We start from the raw sequence: 15,107 nt of genomic DNA on the forward strand, positions 1-15,107 counted from the left end.
AGAAAGAGGGAGTGGGGAGACAGAAAGAAAGAGAGAGAGAGACAGATAGACATCAATCATTTGTGTCCTATACATCACCCTGACCTGGATCTCACCCCGACTTGGGATCGAGTTGGAAACCTAGGTATGTGCCCTGACTGGTAATCGAATCCACAGACTTTTTGTTGTACGGGACTACAACCGACGGAGCCACCCTGCAGGAGCTGCTGTGTAGAATTGTTTTAATTTGATGTAGTCCCACTTGCTCTTGTTGTCGTTGGTGTCAGAAAGGATGCTTTTTAACATAATTCAAAAGTTTTCTTATTGCAGACATTATTAAGCAGGTTTGAATTTACGGCTGTAGTATTTTGTGATATATGAATTTTTGACATTTGAACACACAGCTGCCTGTTGTGCTACAGGTATGGATTTTGCTTCTTCTTAGAGCTACCTGTTTTATGGAGACTTGAAGTCAGGCTATACCACTTAGATTATCTGGTTAATGTTGTTGCCGTAGATTATCTGATTAAGTCATTATTTGACAGATCCTTTTATTGAGTTAATTACTTTTGTAATTATCAGCTCAATAATTTGTTTATCTCCTTTCTCCTCTGAGCTAACCTTGTTAAGTCTTGTCAGTATGTATTCAACTTTCGTACCAGGGTAGTTGGGCTCATTGATAGCAGTAATTTCACCTCTAACACTAGGAGGTTGTGCTTAGATCCTGGTGCTATTACTAAAATGTAATAACATTAAAAGAAAATTGTAGTGTCTCATTTCCTTTTCAAAACACTCTCCAAATTCATTGCTAACTAATGCCAACTCTGCCTCTTGAGAGAGAAGCCAGTGGATTAGACGAACCAAACAGATGAAGTAGGGTAAATTTAGCTTGAGCTAAATTATGGAAGTGATCATAGTAAAAACAAGAATCAGGAACTCTTGAGTTTGGTTATGAATGCAGTTCCCACACTTTAAACACACATCCCTTTTCTGAGGATGCTTTGTCCTGGGTAGAACTTTTAAACATACAGCTTTATTGCCCTCACTGGTAGAAATGTCAAGTTTCCAATTCTTCCGAAATTTAAACATTCTATTTCTCTTTTGAAGTACACTGGGCAGCAGTCTTCATGTTTGGGGAAGTGGAATGTTAGAAGGGACATAATAGATGTGTTGGAAAGTAGAGCGTCTAGTAGTAAATTCATTATTTTGTAAGGTCCTCCATACATGTGAAACAATACAAATTCAGTCTGAAGACAGGTTGTCTTTTAAAAAGAGTAGACATTCTTAAGTAGGTTTCTGCCTGTTTGTTTTATAACTTTTATTTCTTTTTCTTACTACAAAAGCAATACCTGTTCTTTGTTTTAAAAAATAGAAAACTGAGTTAGCAACAGAAAAAGAAATTTAAACATTTGTAACTGTGTTTAAATTTGCACCCCATAGACAGCTTCTATTCGTGCTAGTATTTTGCTGTGCTGTCTTTCAAATCTTTTTCTATGCAAATATATAGGGTGTCCCCAAAGAATGTATATACACACTGTGAATAATTATAAAGGCAGTGTTTATTAAAATACATTTCATTTTCAAAATTGAGCTATCAGCTGTTAAAGTGTTTATACATTTTTGGGGGATACCCTGTATATTTCAAATGGGATCCTGTTATATGTATAATTTTATAATCTCTTTTTTCCACTTAATATATCATGAACATTTACCATTTAACCCCTTCTTTCCATGTCTGTAAGTAGTCAGCTGCACTACCTTTTTTAATAGATAGTATTCCACTTTTTGGAAGGACCAAAATGTATTTATCCAGGACTCTAATATAAGTTGTCTTGATATTATAAATAATGACTTGTTGAGCAATTGCAGTGCCGTAGGATGGCTTCATCTCTGTCCAGCCCTTCTTTCTCTGCTAAGGACACTTGGTTTTCATAACAAAGTGTGGTGCCAGCAGAGCTTTCGGTTTCCCATGTCTTCTGTTGAATTTTGACATAAGTCCTTCCATAGCAGAAATTCTAGATACCACTAGTGGTGAATATCTTTGTACTTAAGTAATTTACCATGTTATCCATTATTTCCTTAGGATAAATTCTTGTGAGTAGAATTGCTAAATCAAAAAGCATGTATGTCACCCTGGCCGGTATTGCTCAGTGGTTAGTGTGTCGGCCTGTGCACTGAAGGGTCGCAGGTTCAATTCCCGGTCAAGAGCACATACCTGGGTTGCAGGTTCCATCCCTGGCCCAGGTAGGGGCATGTGCAGGAGGCAGCCAATCGGTGTCTCTCACACACTGATGTTTCTCTCTCTCTCCCCCCTCCTCCCACCCCCCTCCCTTCCATTCTCTCTAAAAAAAAAAAAAATCAATGGGAAAAAAATGTCCTCAGGTTAGGATTAACAAAACAAAAAAAAAAGAGCATGTATTCTTAGGGCCTTTGATACTGTTATTTAAACTGTCTTCAATAAACTACCTTCAAAATATTTATACTAATTAGATCTTACCCACTGTTACATGAGTTTCATCTCCCTGAACCCTCACCAACAGTTAGGTATTACTGTGTTTATTGTTTCTGCAATTTAGTGAAAATAATATTATTTAAGTTAGCAATGCCTTCATCATTAGTTAAGCATATGAACATTTATATACATAATTATTTGCCACTGTAACTCCTTTTCTGTAAATTGTTTTTTCATGTTTTTTGCCCATTTTTCTATAAGGATACTTATTTTATTGATTCTTTCAAGAACTATTTATAATTATGAATACTACTAAACTTTTAGTAACCAGAGTATTGTATCCAGGAGACAGCTATGGAATTGTTCAAATAATATTTGCATAAACCAACAGAAATACTAAGTAACTTATAGTGCATTAGACTCACATTTGGCCATTGCCTTTAAAATAACTCTAGATGTGCTCTTTCATACCTGTCTTAAATATTAAAAAGTTGGAGAGAAAGTGCTGCTGACTTGATCAAAAGCAACTTATTCTAGCTTTTGTACACTGCATCAGTCAGGTTACAGTCCAGAAAGAGGAGCCACATTGTTTTGCTTGGTTTCGTTTTCACGCTGGGCCTTTTAACAGAGAAATGCTGGGGAACTGTAGTGCACGAAGGGAGCGCTCAGATCTCCCAAAGGGAGCCAACTGTTTTCTCAGTCTCCCGCCACGTCCATGCCTTCTGCTGCATTCCCTGTGTCGCTTATCACTGACCAGGAAAAGACAGCTGGCTCTGGGCCCAGAGGTGCATGACGAACCCCAAGGACCCAAGAAATTCACTACTTGAGGACCTAGGAAAAGCAATGACTTGGATGCTCTCCTCTGTCCCTTGTACTTGAAGCCTCCAGTGCTTCGCCCGGTGGGCATTTTCGGAGCCACTTCTTCAGCCAAATGCAATTTGGGGTTTGCAAGCTTAGTCTTCTCTTGGGGGCTAGAGCCTAGTGGTAAACCTTGTCCTGTGTTTCTTCTGTTCAAATGCCTGGCCACTGTCAGAGTGACAGAGGGGAACTGGGGAGCTGGCCACCATGGGAAATGACTACGTTAGTCTACTTTACTTCATTGCAGTCTGTCAGTTTGTCCCCCCTCAAAAACCATGCTTGCCCCAAAGTTAACCCTTTCCTGATTGTCCCTTTCTCCCCGTTCTCCCCAGTTTTCGACCTTCTCCCGTCCTCCAGCCAGAGGCCGAACCCAGCCGCCCTGCGGCCAGTCCTGACCGACCCCTCCCTCGGCGAGCTCTACGTGATCGCCACCTTCAAGCTGCAGACCAAGAGCTCGGCCACCATCTTCGGCCTTTACTCTTCAACTGACAACAGCAAATATTTTGAATTTACTGTGATGGGACGCTTAAACAAAGGTAAGCAAAAATCACTTTCTTAAAAATCCTCTTTTCCTGTTCCAGGGTTTGAGACTAGAAAAGATTCGGCTCCGGGTGAGAGCAACTTTTCTTGAGAACGGTTCCCTGGCGCAGTCGTTTCTCTCACCTGCCGGTCATTTCAGTTTTCAATACCGAATCCTTCTAGTCACACACTTTCCTGCATAGGGAGAGGGAGCTGATGTTGAGAGAGGGAATGACGGGTGGCTTGTGGCCAGAATGCCCTCTGACATTGTCTCTCGTTAGTCTGGATCCAGCTCTGGAAGGGACAGCACCCAGGACAGTTAGGCCACTATCTTAGTCAGCTCTGGCTGCTTATAACAAGCACCATAGACTGGGTGGCCTGAACAACACGCATTTATTTCTCACAGTGATGGAGCCTGGTAAGTTCAAGATCAAGGTGCCCACAGATTCAGTTCCAGGTGAGAACCTGGGTTCTGGCTTGTAGACAGCCGCCTTCTCATTGTGTCCTCTTGTGACCCTTCCTCATTGGGTGCCACTGGGGAGAGAGCTTTTCTGTCTTCCTTATAAGGGCACTAATGCCATCATGGGGACCCCACCCTCATGATGTAATTAAATCTAATTACCTCCCAAAGGCCCACTTCCTAATACCATCACATCGGGGTAGGGCTTCAACACATGGATTTGGAGGGGGCGGGATACAAACATTCAGTGCATAACAGCTGCCCAGACCGTTTGTGTGTTCCCTTGGAAGCATGTGGCTTAGCAGACCTAACCCCTGGCTCTGCAAGCATCTTCCCGGGCTTAGTGGAGAGACTATACCTGAGCCAGTAGAACTAAATGAACAGCTCTCTTTTCCAGCTGTTTTGTGCCAATTTACACAGGTCGGTCAGCTGTTTGGTCCCTCTACAGTCAAGTGTTTTACTGTCAAAATGACGTACTACAAGTACTAAAAAATGACTCTCAAAGAAAAAGGTCACTATATTTTCATCTCTTTCCCTTCCACCCTTGCCCTGGGGACAACCCTGTTCCTGCTTATTGAGGAATGTGACATTACGTGTTTTGCTTTTAATAATAATAATAATAAAAGGATCAGTCCCTCTGGCTAGATTTTATATTTATTTCAGTTTGCTTTACAAAGTACATAGATGCTTACAGTGCTCCAGACTCCTAGATTCTAGTTGTGATGGAACACTTAAGTCTGTAGGTGTTAGGAGCTGGAAAACATGCCTAATTCTTAGCTTTCATGGGACTATCGAGTTAAAAGCAAGAAGGAATGAGGCTAAAAGGACCTCTGCAGAGTGAAAACCTCTGCTCTGAGCTCTCGCCCTCACTGAATTCACTCTGTTCCTGAATTGGCCGGTACATGTGAAACCGCTGCGAAAAGTCTACACTGCCTGGAAACAAGGAAGCAGCTTATCTGCACTGGTTCTTTCTGTTTAGTAAGCAGGGGTAACATTCTATATATGGGCAGGTAAGGGGGTTGTTAGTGTGTTTCCCTTGAAGAATCACTAGTCATGTGATTCAGCTGTAAATGCCAGCTGACTAGCATTTTAGAGGAGGAGATGAGAGGGCTGATAAACACCTCTGCACCCTCCAACCTAGTAGAGGTGATCAATAACTCTTAGAAAATATATTTTTAAAAAGAGTCCAGACCTAGCCGGTTTGGCTCAGTGGTTAGAGCGTCAGCCCTCGGACTGAAGGGTCCTGGGTCGGCCAAGTTGCACTACCTCAGTTGCAGGCTCAATTCCTGGCTCCTGTCAGGGCACATGTGGGAGGCAACTAATCAATGTTTCTCTCTCACATTGATGTCTGTCTGTCTCTCTCTCTGAAAAGCAATGGAAAAAATGCCCTCAGGTAAGGATTTAAAAAAAAAAAGAGTCTGAAAAGAATCCAGGAATGAAAATTCTTAGAAAACAAAGAGGAATTTATACTAGTATTAGAGTTTGGAGAGTTGAGGATTTTCACATAGAGAAGTTTCACTGTAGCAATAGGAAACTTTTGAGATTTGCCATCACTGGTGGATCTGAAAGTTCTAGGACAGAGCAGCAGCCCCTTCTGATTGCAGCAAGACAAAGCCTTTGGCAGGGACTGAGCATCCCTCAAATTGCCTTTGTGTCTACTGCTACACTGTGTCATACGTGGAAGTGGCTTCTGACCAGACTGAATAGAATAAATGGAGGCTGAGAAAAGTAGCCTTGTTTGTTCAAGAAGACATACACTATTGTGCCAATTCTGGGAGTACAGAGTGTCTGGCATGTTGTAGGTCTGACTCAGATTCATTTTTTGAATGAATGTATGTTGAAGACCATTTGGATGAGACTATCAAAGAAATATCAGTAGTACTTCTGATAGAAATCATCAGATTATTAGAAATATGCATGGTATAATCTTGGTAGAAATAAGCATTCTACAGAATGACTGTATAGAAGATATGGCTGACGCTTTTCTAGTATCTGGCATGGAGGCAAATTTCCAGTTTCTATCCTGTGTTTGAGCCACAGTTAAAAATCTTATGACTTTGTCACCATGAATACATCTCTGAATTGCTCTTAGCTTTCATCGCTATCTCTGAAGTGGGCCTGAGATAATAGCTGCCTCAGAGTTTGATTGCAAGAAGTGAATTATATAAAGTATGATAACATTGTTATAATGTGAATAAAAATGTCAGGTTCTTCTATAAGGAAGGAAAGAAGAAAGGAGGGAGAAAGAGGAGAGATAGATATATCTCTCCTATTTAAGCACCTGTCTTCCAAAGATGACGATGGGGTGAACTCTTCTTGGCTTCCCTTGATGAAAGCTTCCCCTTTTAGAAAAAGCAACTGAGAAGAACTGCTTCTTTTGTTGGTGGTGGTTTTACTTTTTTTTCAATTACAGTTTACATTCAATATTATTTTGTATTCATTTCAGGTGTACAGCACAGTGGTTAGACAATCATATACTTTACAAAGTGTTTCCCTCGATATTGCCAGTACTCACCTGGCACCATACATAGTTATTACAATATTATTGATTATATTCCCTATGCTGTACTTTAATTTTTTAAAATTTATCTTTATTGTTGAAATTATTACAGATGTCCCCCTTTTTCCCCCATTGATCCCCTCCACCCCACATCTACCCCACTCCCAGGCCTTCCCCATAACAATGTCTGTGTCCATGGGTTATGCTTATAGACATATAAGTTCTTTGGTTAATCTCTCCCCACGCACTCCCCCACCCCCACCTTCCTTCTGAGATCCCTCAGTCTGTTCCATGCTTCTATGCCTCTGGATCTATTTTGTTCATCAGTTTATTTTGTTTATTACATTCCGCATATGAGTGAGATCATGTGGTACTTGTCTTTCCCTAACTGGCTTATTTCGCTTAGCATAATACTCTCCAGTTCCGCCCATACTGTCTCAAAGTATAAGAGATCCTTCTTCTTTACAGCTGCATAGTATTCCATGGTATATATGTGGCACAGCTTTTTATCCACTCATCTACTCATGTGCACTTGAGAAAAATGTATATTCTGCAGCTTTGGGGTGGAATGTTCTATAAATGTCAATTAAATCCATGTGATCTAGTGTGTCATTTAGGGTCATTGTTTCCTTGTTGATTTTTTTGTCTGGAAGACCTATCCAGTAAAATCAGTGGGGTGTTAAAGTCCCCTAGTATGACTGTCTTGCTATCGATCTCTCCCTTAAAATCCTCTAGAAGTTTTTTTAAAATTTAGACGGTCCTATATTGAGCGTATATATGTTTATCAGGGTTATATCCTCTTTTTGGATCAATCATTTTAGTATTATGTAATGACCTTTCTTGTCTCTTGTTATGGTCTTCATTTTGAAGTCTATTTGTCCAATATTAGAATTGCTACCCCAGCTTTTTTTTCCCATTTCCATTTGCATAGAAAATTTTTTTCCATCCCTTCACTCTCATCCTGTGTGAGTCTTTTGTTTTGAGGTGGGTCTCTCATAAGACAGCATGTATTTGGATCATGTTTTCTTATGCATTCAGCCACCCTATGTCTTTTTTATTGGAGCATTTAATCCATTTACATTTAAGGTTATTATTGATAGCTACTTATCTATTGCCATTTTAATTCTTTATGCCTATGTTTCTCTTTCTCTCTATTTCTACTTCTAATTAGAGCAGTTCCTGTAACATTTCCTGCAATGCTGGTTTGGTGGTGATAAACTCCTTTAGCCTTTTTTTGTCTGGGAAGCTCTTTATTTCACCATCTATCTTGATTGATAACCATGCTGGATAGAGTGGTCTTGGTTTCAGATCCTTGTCTTGCATTACCTTGAATACTTCATGCCATTCCCTCCTGGCCTGTAGAGTTTCTGATGAGAAGTCAGCTGACAGCTTTATGGGAGCTCCTTTGTTGTAGGTAACAGATTGCTTTTCTCTAGCTGCCTTTAATATTCTCTCTTTGTCTTGAATTCTTGGCATTTTAATTATGATGTGTCTGGGCGTGGGCCTGGTTGGATTCTTCTTGCTTGGGACTCTCTGTGCCTCCTGAACTTGTGTGACTTTTTCCTTCACCAGGTTAGGGAACTTTTCTGCCATTATTTCTTCAAACAGGTTCTCTAACCCTTGCTTACTTTGGACCTTTTCTGGCATTCTTATAATTCGAACATTGTAACATAGCTCCCTTAAACTGTCCTTCTGTTTTTTAATTCGAACATTGTAACATAGCTCCCTTAAACTGTCCTTCTGTTTTTTAATTGTTTTTTCTTTTTGAATCTCTGATTGAATGATTTTTTCCTCCCTTGTCTTCTAATTTGCTGATCTGATTCTCAGCTTCCTCAAATCTGCTGTTTATTCCTTCCAATGTATTCTATATTTCTACTATGTCATTCTTAATGTCCTTCATAGTTTCCATATCTCTTTTCATGCTGTTGAGCATCCTTACAATCAGTATTCTGAACTCTATATCTGATAAATTGTTTATCTTAGTTTCATTTAGCTCTTTTTTTGGCGACTTCTCTTGTTCTTTCATTTGGGGCTTGATTTTTTGTCTCCCCATTTTGGCTGTCTGTTTGGGTTTGTTTCTATGTATTAGGTAGATCTGCTAGTACTCTCGGTCTTTTTGGAGGCTCTCTGGTGCAGGCCAATGTTAGACGCAGTTTGTGACTGGCCCTGAGTACCCTGTTTGGAGCTATCAACAACCCTTGGCTTGAGACTCCTCTGCTGGGGCTGGGTGCAGTTGGACAGGACCAAGATATACACCAAAGTCTGCTTTTCCAAAGCCTGGGTTCAGAAGCAGATCAGGCAAAGACTCAAAGCACTCTGAAATCTGCTTCTGCCTGCTGGCTGATTAGTCTGATTCCCTTAATGAGCCTCAGGCTGTAGAAATGCCACAGGGTGGGGCAGCTGGTTGTTATCAGCCTCTTAATGAGCCTCAGGCTGTACAAACTCCTCTGGATAGGCGGTGAGGTTTTCCAGCAGGGTGGGGCAATTGCTTCCCCCTCATGCAAAAGCAGCAAATTGCCTGCCTTAGATGTCCTCTGCAGTATGGGAGAATGACTCAGCACAGGAATCCAGTGGGGTGCTCTCTAGCTCTATCTCCAGAGCCCACAACTCAAGATTCTCCTCACACAGCTCCAATCTACTCTGCCCTCCCTCTGCTGGAGCCCAAGGTGAGCTGTATTGGCCCTTTAAGAGGGTGCCTGCATTTCCAGCCGTCTCCCCCTGGCCTACAGAAACCTGGCCCCTCTTTACAGCCAGATGTTATGTGGGCACCTTTCTCAGTTCTGGTGCTCTTGTGTGGGAAGCCCAGCCTGGGGTTTATGCCCCAGAATCCTCAGTGGGAACCCCCACAGCTGAGATCTCCCCCCTGACCTTCAGCTGCTGCCTGTGGGAGCCCAGCCAGCCCTCTCGTGCCTCCGCACTTCCCACCAGTCTCTATGTCGTCTCCCCTTTTCCTCCTTAGTCATGAGGGTGCTCTCCAGCTCGTCTTCAGTTGCAGTTGATTATTCAGGATGGTTTTCTATATTTTAGTTGTAATTCCAGTTTGGTCCCGGGAGAGTGTCAGTGTAGCTTCCACTCAGTCTGCCATCATCTTTAATCTCTCTGTGCTGTACTTTACATCTCTATGACTATTTTGTAACTACCAATTAAGAACTTCTTTAGTTTTAATTTGATCTCCACAGAAGAACAACTTGGTTCTATGGAAATAAAGGAAACCCCAAGACTTTGCAGTAATGACTATAGAGTGTCAGTCAAGCTCCTAAGCCTAAGGGTAGAAGATGTCAGATCGTTCAGAATGGTTCTGAAGGCTGCAGGCCAAAGAGAAAGATATAGCTTGGGAGAGATGAAAGCGTTTAAAACTTAGAATTTGGAACCCAATAATGATAGGTAAAAAAATGAGGTGCCTCAAACATTTATAAAAATATTTTTGCTGCCCAGCCAGGCGTGGCTCAGTGCTTGAGCGTTGACCTAGGATCCAGACAATCGGAGTTCAATTCCTGGTCAGGGCACATGCCTGGGTTTGCGGGCTCGGTCCCCAGTCGGGGGCGTGCAGGACGCAGAGAATCAATGACCCTCTCATCATTGACGTTTCTATCTCTCTCTTCCCCTCCTCTTTCCTCTCTCTGAAATCAATAAAGATATATAAATATATACATATATTTATGCTGGCCTGGCTGGTGTGGCTCAGTGGTTGAACCAAGAGGTCACTAGTTGCATGCCCAGGTTGCAGGGTCAGTCCCCAGTAGGGGGCATGCAGGAGGCAGCCCATCCATGATGTTTCTCTCTCATGGATGTTTCCATCTCTCTATCCCTCTACTTCCTCTATCTCTAAAATAAATATATATATATGTATACACACACACACACATATATATATATGTATTTATGCTGCCCTTACAATGTACCAGGACTGTGCAAAAGGCTCAACACTCATTTTCCCTTTTAACTTTCACAATATTCTTATGAAGTGCCCTTGAATTAGCTCAATTTTAAAGTGGCTATATGCAGAAAATGAAAGAATTTTAGTGAACTTTAGGACAAACCTCCAGAGGGTTATATTATTGTTCATGTATTTTATGATTACCCAGAAAAGAAAGCTAGGTTTATTTGAAGACTAATGGGTTTACTAAAAATAAGTCATGCCAACCTTTTTTGGTGAGTAAAGTTTCTAAGCTGATAGATCAAAAAGATGCTGTGAGCATAATGTATCTTGACTTCAGAAAAGAACATTAAGTTACTCAGAATAACTTTCTGAGTAATATTTAAAAGAACGAGCTAGATATATAGTATTGTTAGGAGTTGGTAAGTTGCCTTATAGAAAAGTATCTAGTGGTTTTTGACAAGCATTTATCTTGAGCACTTAACTATTTGACTTATTAGTGAATTAGATGACAGTATTTTATGATGTTTGTAATTGGCATAAAGCTAGAAAAGACAGTTGAATATATTGGATGCCACTGTAAAGATTTATAAGGCCTACCAGACTGATAAAATATCCCACCATCAGTCAGATGAAATTTAACAAGAAAAAATGTAAATCTACTATCTAGGAGTGAAAAGTAAATTGCCGAAGTACAGGATATGGAGGATCTACCGCAAGAGTTCTAGTCAACAACAATAAGAACCAATCAGTGGTGAGCATCGTGCCTGACACAGTTGCTCCAAAATGTTTGCTGATTGAATGGACAAACAGATACAGTGGTGCAATGGTTTTTAAAAGTTTCTTAAAGTATAGCTTTGTTAATGCACATATGAGGCCAGATAAAGGAGCTAATAGGCCCACTGGACTCTGAATTGTCCAGGCCACATCTAGAATATTGTGTCTAGTCCTGGACACATTTCACAGGGACACTGACAAGTCAGAGATTACCTTGAGAATCGCCCAAACAGTACCTCTTTGGACCCCATTTTTTACCACATTATAAGTCAAAAAGTGGAAGGAACTGGAGAAATAAAAGAGCCAGACAGAAGACTTGAGAGAGGTACAAATTGACTTAAAATATTTGAAGAATATAATTTGGATTGAGGATAAGAATAAATCTGTCTATAGCTCTGAAAAGTAAAATTAGGACTCTTTGGTGGAAGTCAGAGGAAACAAATACTGTCTCTGTATTAGGGAAATCTTGGAGGGAAATCCAAAAGTGAAATGGTTTTCTTCACAAGGTAATGAGTTCCTTGTTACTGGAAATGTGGTGGTAGAGGCTGCACTTGTATTGGGGAATCTGTGAAGTGAGATATTAAGCTGGGTGACTTACAGTGCTAACATTCTGTGGCTCTTCTAAGGCTAGAGATGTTCCATGGGCTCTTAAGAAATTGCTTTGCAACTCTGTCCTGTAACATGACCTTGGGATTCTGTGCTTACTCGCTGCTTTGTCACCTGTGTACAGTGATGAGTCTCATAATTTCTCAAAATATAAAGTTCTTTGCAAATGTTTAACATAATTGTTGTGCTTCATTTCAATGGATGATTTCTTTGCTGTGTGTGTATGTGTGTACTCTGTAAACTTTGCATTTCTTCAAACCACTTGAAGGAAATTTCAAAACACACAGATTACATTTATCACACCTGGGAGTCACCAGCATACTTTCAGGAAAAGCAATTTGATGATTTACTTTTTATATATATTTCCAAAGCACTAAAGTTACAAAGACCTCATGTATAGGGCATAAAGATAAATAAGCGAAGGCAAGCAAGGATATCCATCACAAGAGACATTAATGGCAAAAAGGCTCTTTTTAAATTTATAATTATTTAAAAAGAAGAGGAAAGGTTGACACCAATGGCTTTCATCATGTATTTAAAAGTGTGAAAGAGCAAAGTCATTTGCCAAGCCAAGCAGAGGGCCCAGACTACCTCCCCGAGTTTGCTGCCTGCAGGCCAGGTCACTCTGAACTTCTTTGCCCAAGAAGACAAAATATTATCATTTCCAGTTCTTTACAGCTAGCACCCTGCTTCATTACTTTGGCATTCAACATGTAATATTTTTGACTACCAGGTCCATTTTTCAAAAACACCTTTGGAAAATTCTTCCCCAAGATAGCAATATTTCAAATCTTTATTGCTTGGGTTTGCTTTTTCGTCTCCTGCCAGTCACTGAGATGGGATTTAATCAGGTTAGACTACATGCTTCCCGTGTCAGGCTGGTACCCAGACATGGCAATGTAGCCATAAAATCAGGCCTCAAGTTGTCAAGTACACAAAAGTGCTATGTTTAGAAGGAAAGGATTTATGTAAATAAACCAATAGAAACTGTCCCCCACATTTTAAAAAAGATTGTGGGTTAAAAAATCAGAGTGGACACATGAATACTCTATTTTACCTTTTTTCTTTAATTAAATAAATAGTTGTATTTGGTACTTTCAGATGCTGTGGTGTATGGGAAAATTAGTAAGAAATAGACTCCCGGTACCAAAGTTTATGCTCTAGTAGAGAGGATATGAAATAAACACAAATAGATATACTAATACCTACATTTGTACAGCAGTTTATAGTTTTACATTTTCCTTTTAGTCGATTTTCTTTTTAATTTTCTACTTTTTTTTCAATTACAGTTTACATTCAGTATTATTTTGTATTAGTTTCAGGTGTATAGCATAGTGGTTAAAAATCATATACTTTATAAAATATTCCCTCTGATATTTTCAGTACCCACCAGGCACCCTACCTAGTTATTATAATATTATTGACTCTGTTTTCTCCCAGTCCCCTAACCCTGTACCCTTTGGCAACCACCAGTCTGCTCTCTATGAATCTGTCTCAATTCTGTTTGTCCATTTATTTTGTTCTATAGACTGTACATATAAGTGAAATCATATGGCATTTTCTTTCTCTGACTAACTTATTTCACTTAGTATAATACCCTGTCGATCCACCCATGCTGTCACAAATGGTAAGATCTTTCTTTTTTATGGCCTAGCAGTATTCCATTATATATATGTACCACTTCTTTACCCACTCCTCTTTTGATGGGACTTGAGTTGCTTCCATAGCTGGGCTATTGTAAGTAATGCTGCAGTGAACATAGAAGTTAATATATTCTTTCAAATTAGTGTTTTGGATTTCTTCAGATATATACCCAGAAGTGGAATTGCTGGGTCATAAGACAGTTCCATTTTTAACTCCATACTGTTTTCCACAGGGGCTGCACCAGTCTGCATTCCCACCAGCAGTGCATGAGGGTTCCCTTTTCTCCACATCCTTGCCAACACTTGTTTATTGATTTATTGGTGATAGCCATTCTGACAGGTGTGAGGCAATATCTCATTGTGGTTTTAAATTGCATTTCTCTGATGATTAGTGACGTTGAACATCTTTTCATATGTCTGTTGGCCATCTGTATGTCCTCTGGAGAAGTGTCTATTCAGGTCCTTTGCCCATTTTTTAATTAGATTGTTTGGGTTTTTGGTGTTGAGTTTTATAAGTTCTCTATTAACTTTGGATATTTACCCCTTATTAGATGTATCATTGGTGAATATGTTCTCCCATACAATGAGTTGTCTTTTCATTTTATTGATAGTTTCCTTTGCTGTACAAAAAATTTTTAGTTTGATATAGCCCCATTGTTTATTTTTTCTTTTGTTTCTCTTGCCCAAGGAGATATATCAGAAAAAATATTACTAAGAGAAATGTCCAAAGTTTTACTGCCTATGTTTTCTTCTGGGACTTTTATGGTATGCATTTTGAGTTTATTCTTGTATACACTATAAGGTGGTCTAGTTTCATTTTTTTATGTATACATCTGTCCAACTTTCCCAACACCATTTATTGAATAAACTGTCTCTACCCCATTTTATGTTTGTGCTTCCTTTATCAAATATTAATTGACCATAAAGGCATGGGTTTATTTCTGGGCTCTCTGTTCTGCTCCATTGATCTATATGTCTGTTTTTATGCCAGTACCATGCTGTTTTGGCCTTGTAAGTATAGTTTGATATCAGGTAGCATGATTCTTCCAACTTCATTGTTCTTTCTCAGGACTGCTGTGAATATTTGGGGTCTTTTGTGGTTCCATATAAATTTTGTTAGTATTTGTTCTAGTTCTGTGACATATGCCATTAGTATTTTGTTAGGAATTGCGTTGAATCTATAGATTGCTTTGGGTAGTATGGACATTTTAACAATGTTAATTCTTCCTATCCATGAGCATGGTATATGCTTCCATTTATTTGTATTTTCTTCAGTTTCTTTCTTCAGTGTCTTATAGTTCTTCCTGTACAGGTCTTTGACCTTCTTAGTTAAATTTATTCCTAGGTGTGTGTTTTTTATGCAACTGTAGATGGGATTGTTTTCTTAGTTTCCCTGATAGTTCATTATCGGTGTATAAAAATGCAACTAATTTGTG

General features: G+C 39.7%; 1 protein-coding gene across 1 annotated transcript in view; it reads left to right on the forward strand.

Moving 5' to 3' along the window:
- THBS4 (thrombospondin 4) overlaps nucleotides 1–15,107 on the forward strand; it is a 48,996-nt gene that overhangs the window by 2,281 nt on the left and 31,608 nt on the right. Inside the window, exon 2 of the mRNA XM_087815433.1 lies at nucleotides 3,622–3,825. Within this exon, the coding sequence (XP_087671559.1) occupies nucleotides 3,622–3,825 (204 nt within the window). The remainder of the gene's footprint in view (nucleotides 1–3,621; nucleotides 3,826–15,107) is intronic.

Source organism: Miniopterus natalensis, chromosome 3 (assembly GCF_054644295.1).
Source record: "Miniopterus natalensis isolate mMinNat1 chromosome 3, mMinNat1.hap1, whole genome shotgun sequence".
Taxonomy (NCBI): Eukaryota; Metazoa; Chordata; class Mammalia; order Chiroptera; family Miniopteridae; genus Miniopterus; species Miniopterus natalensis.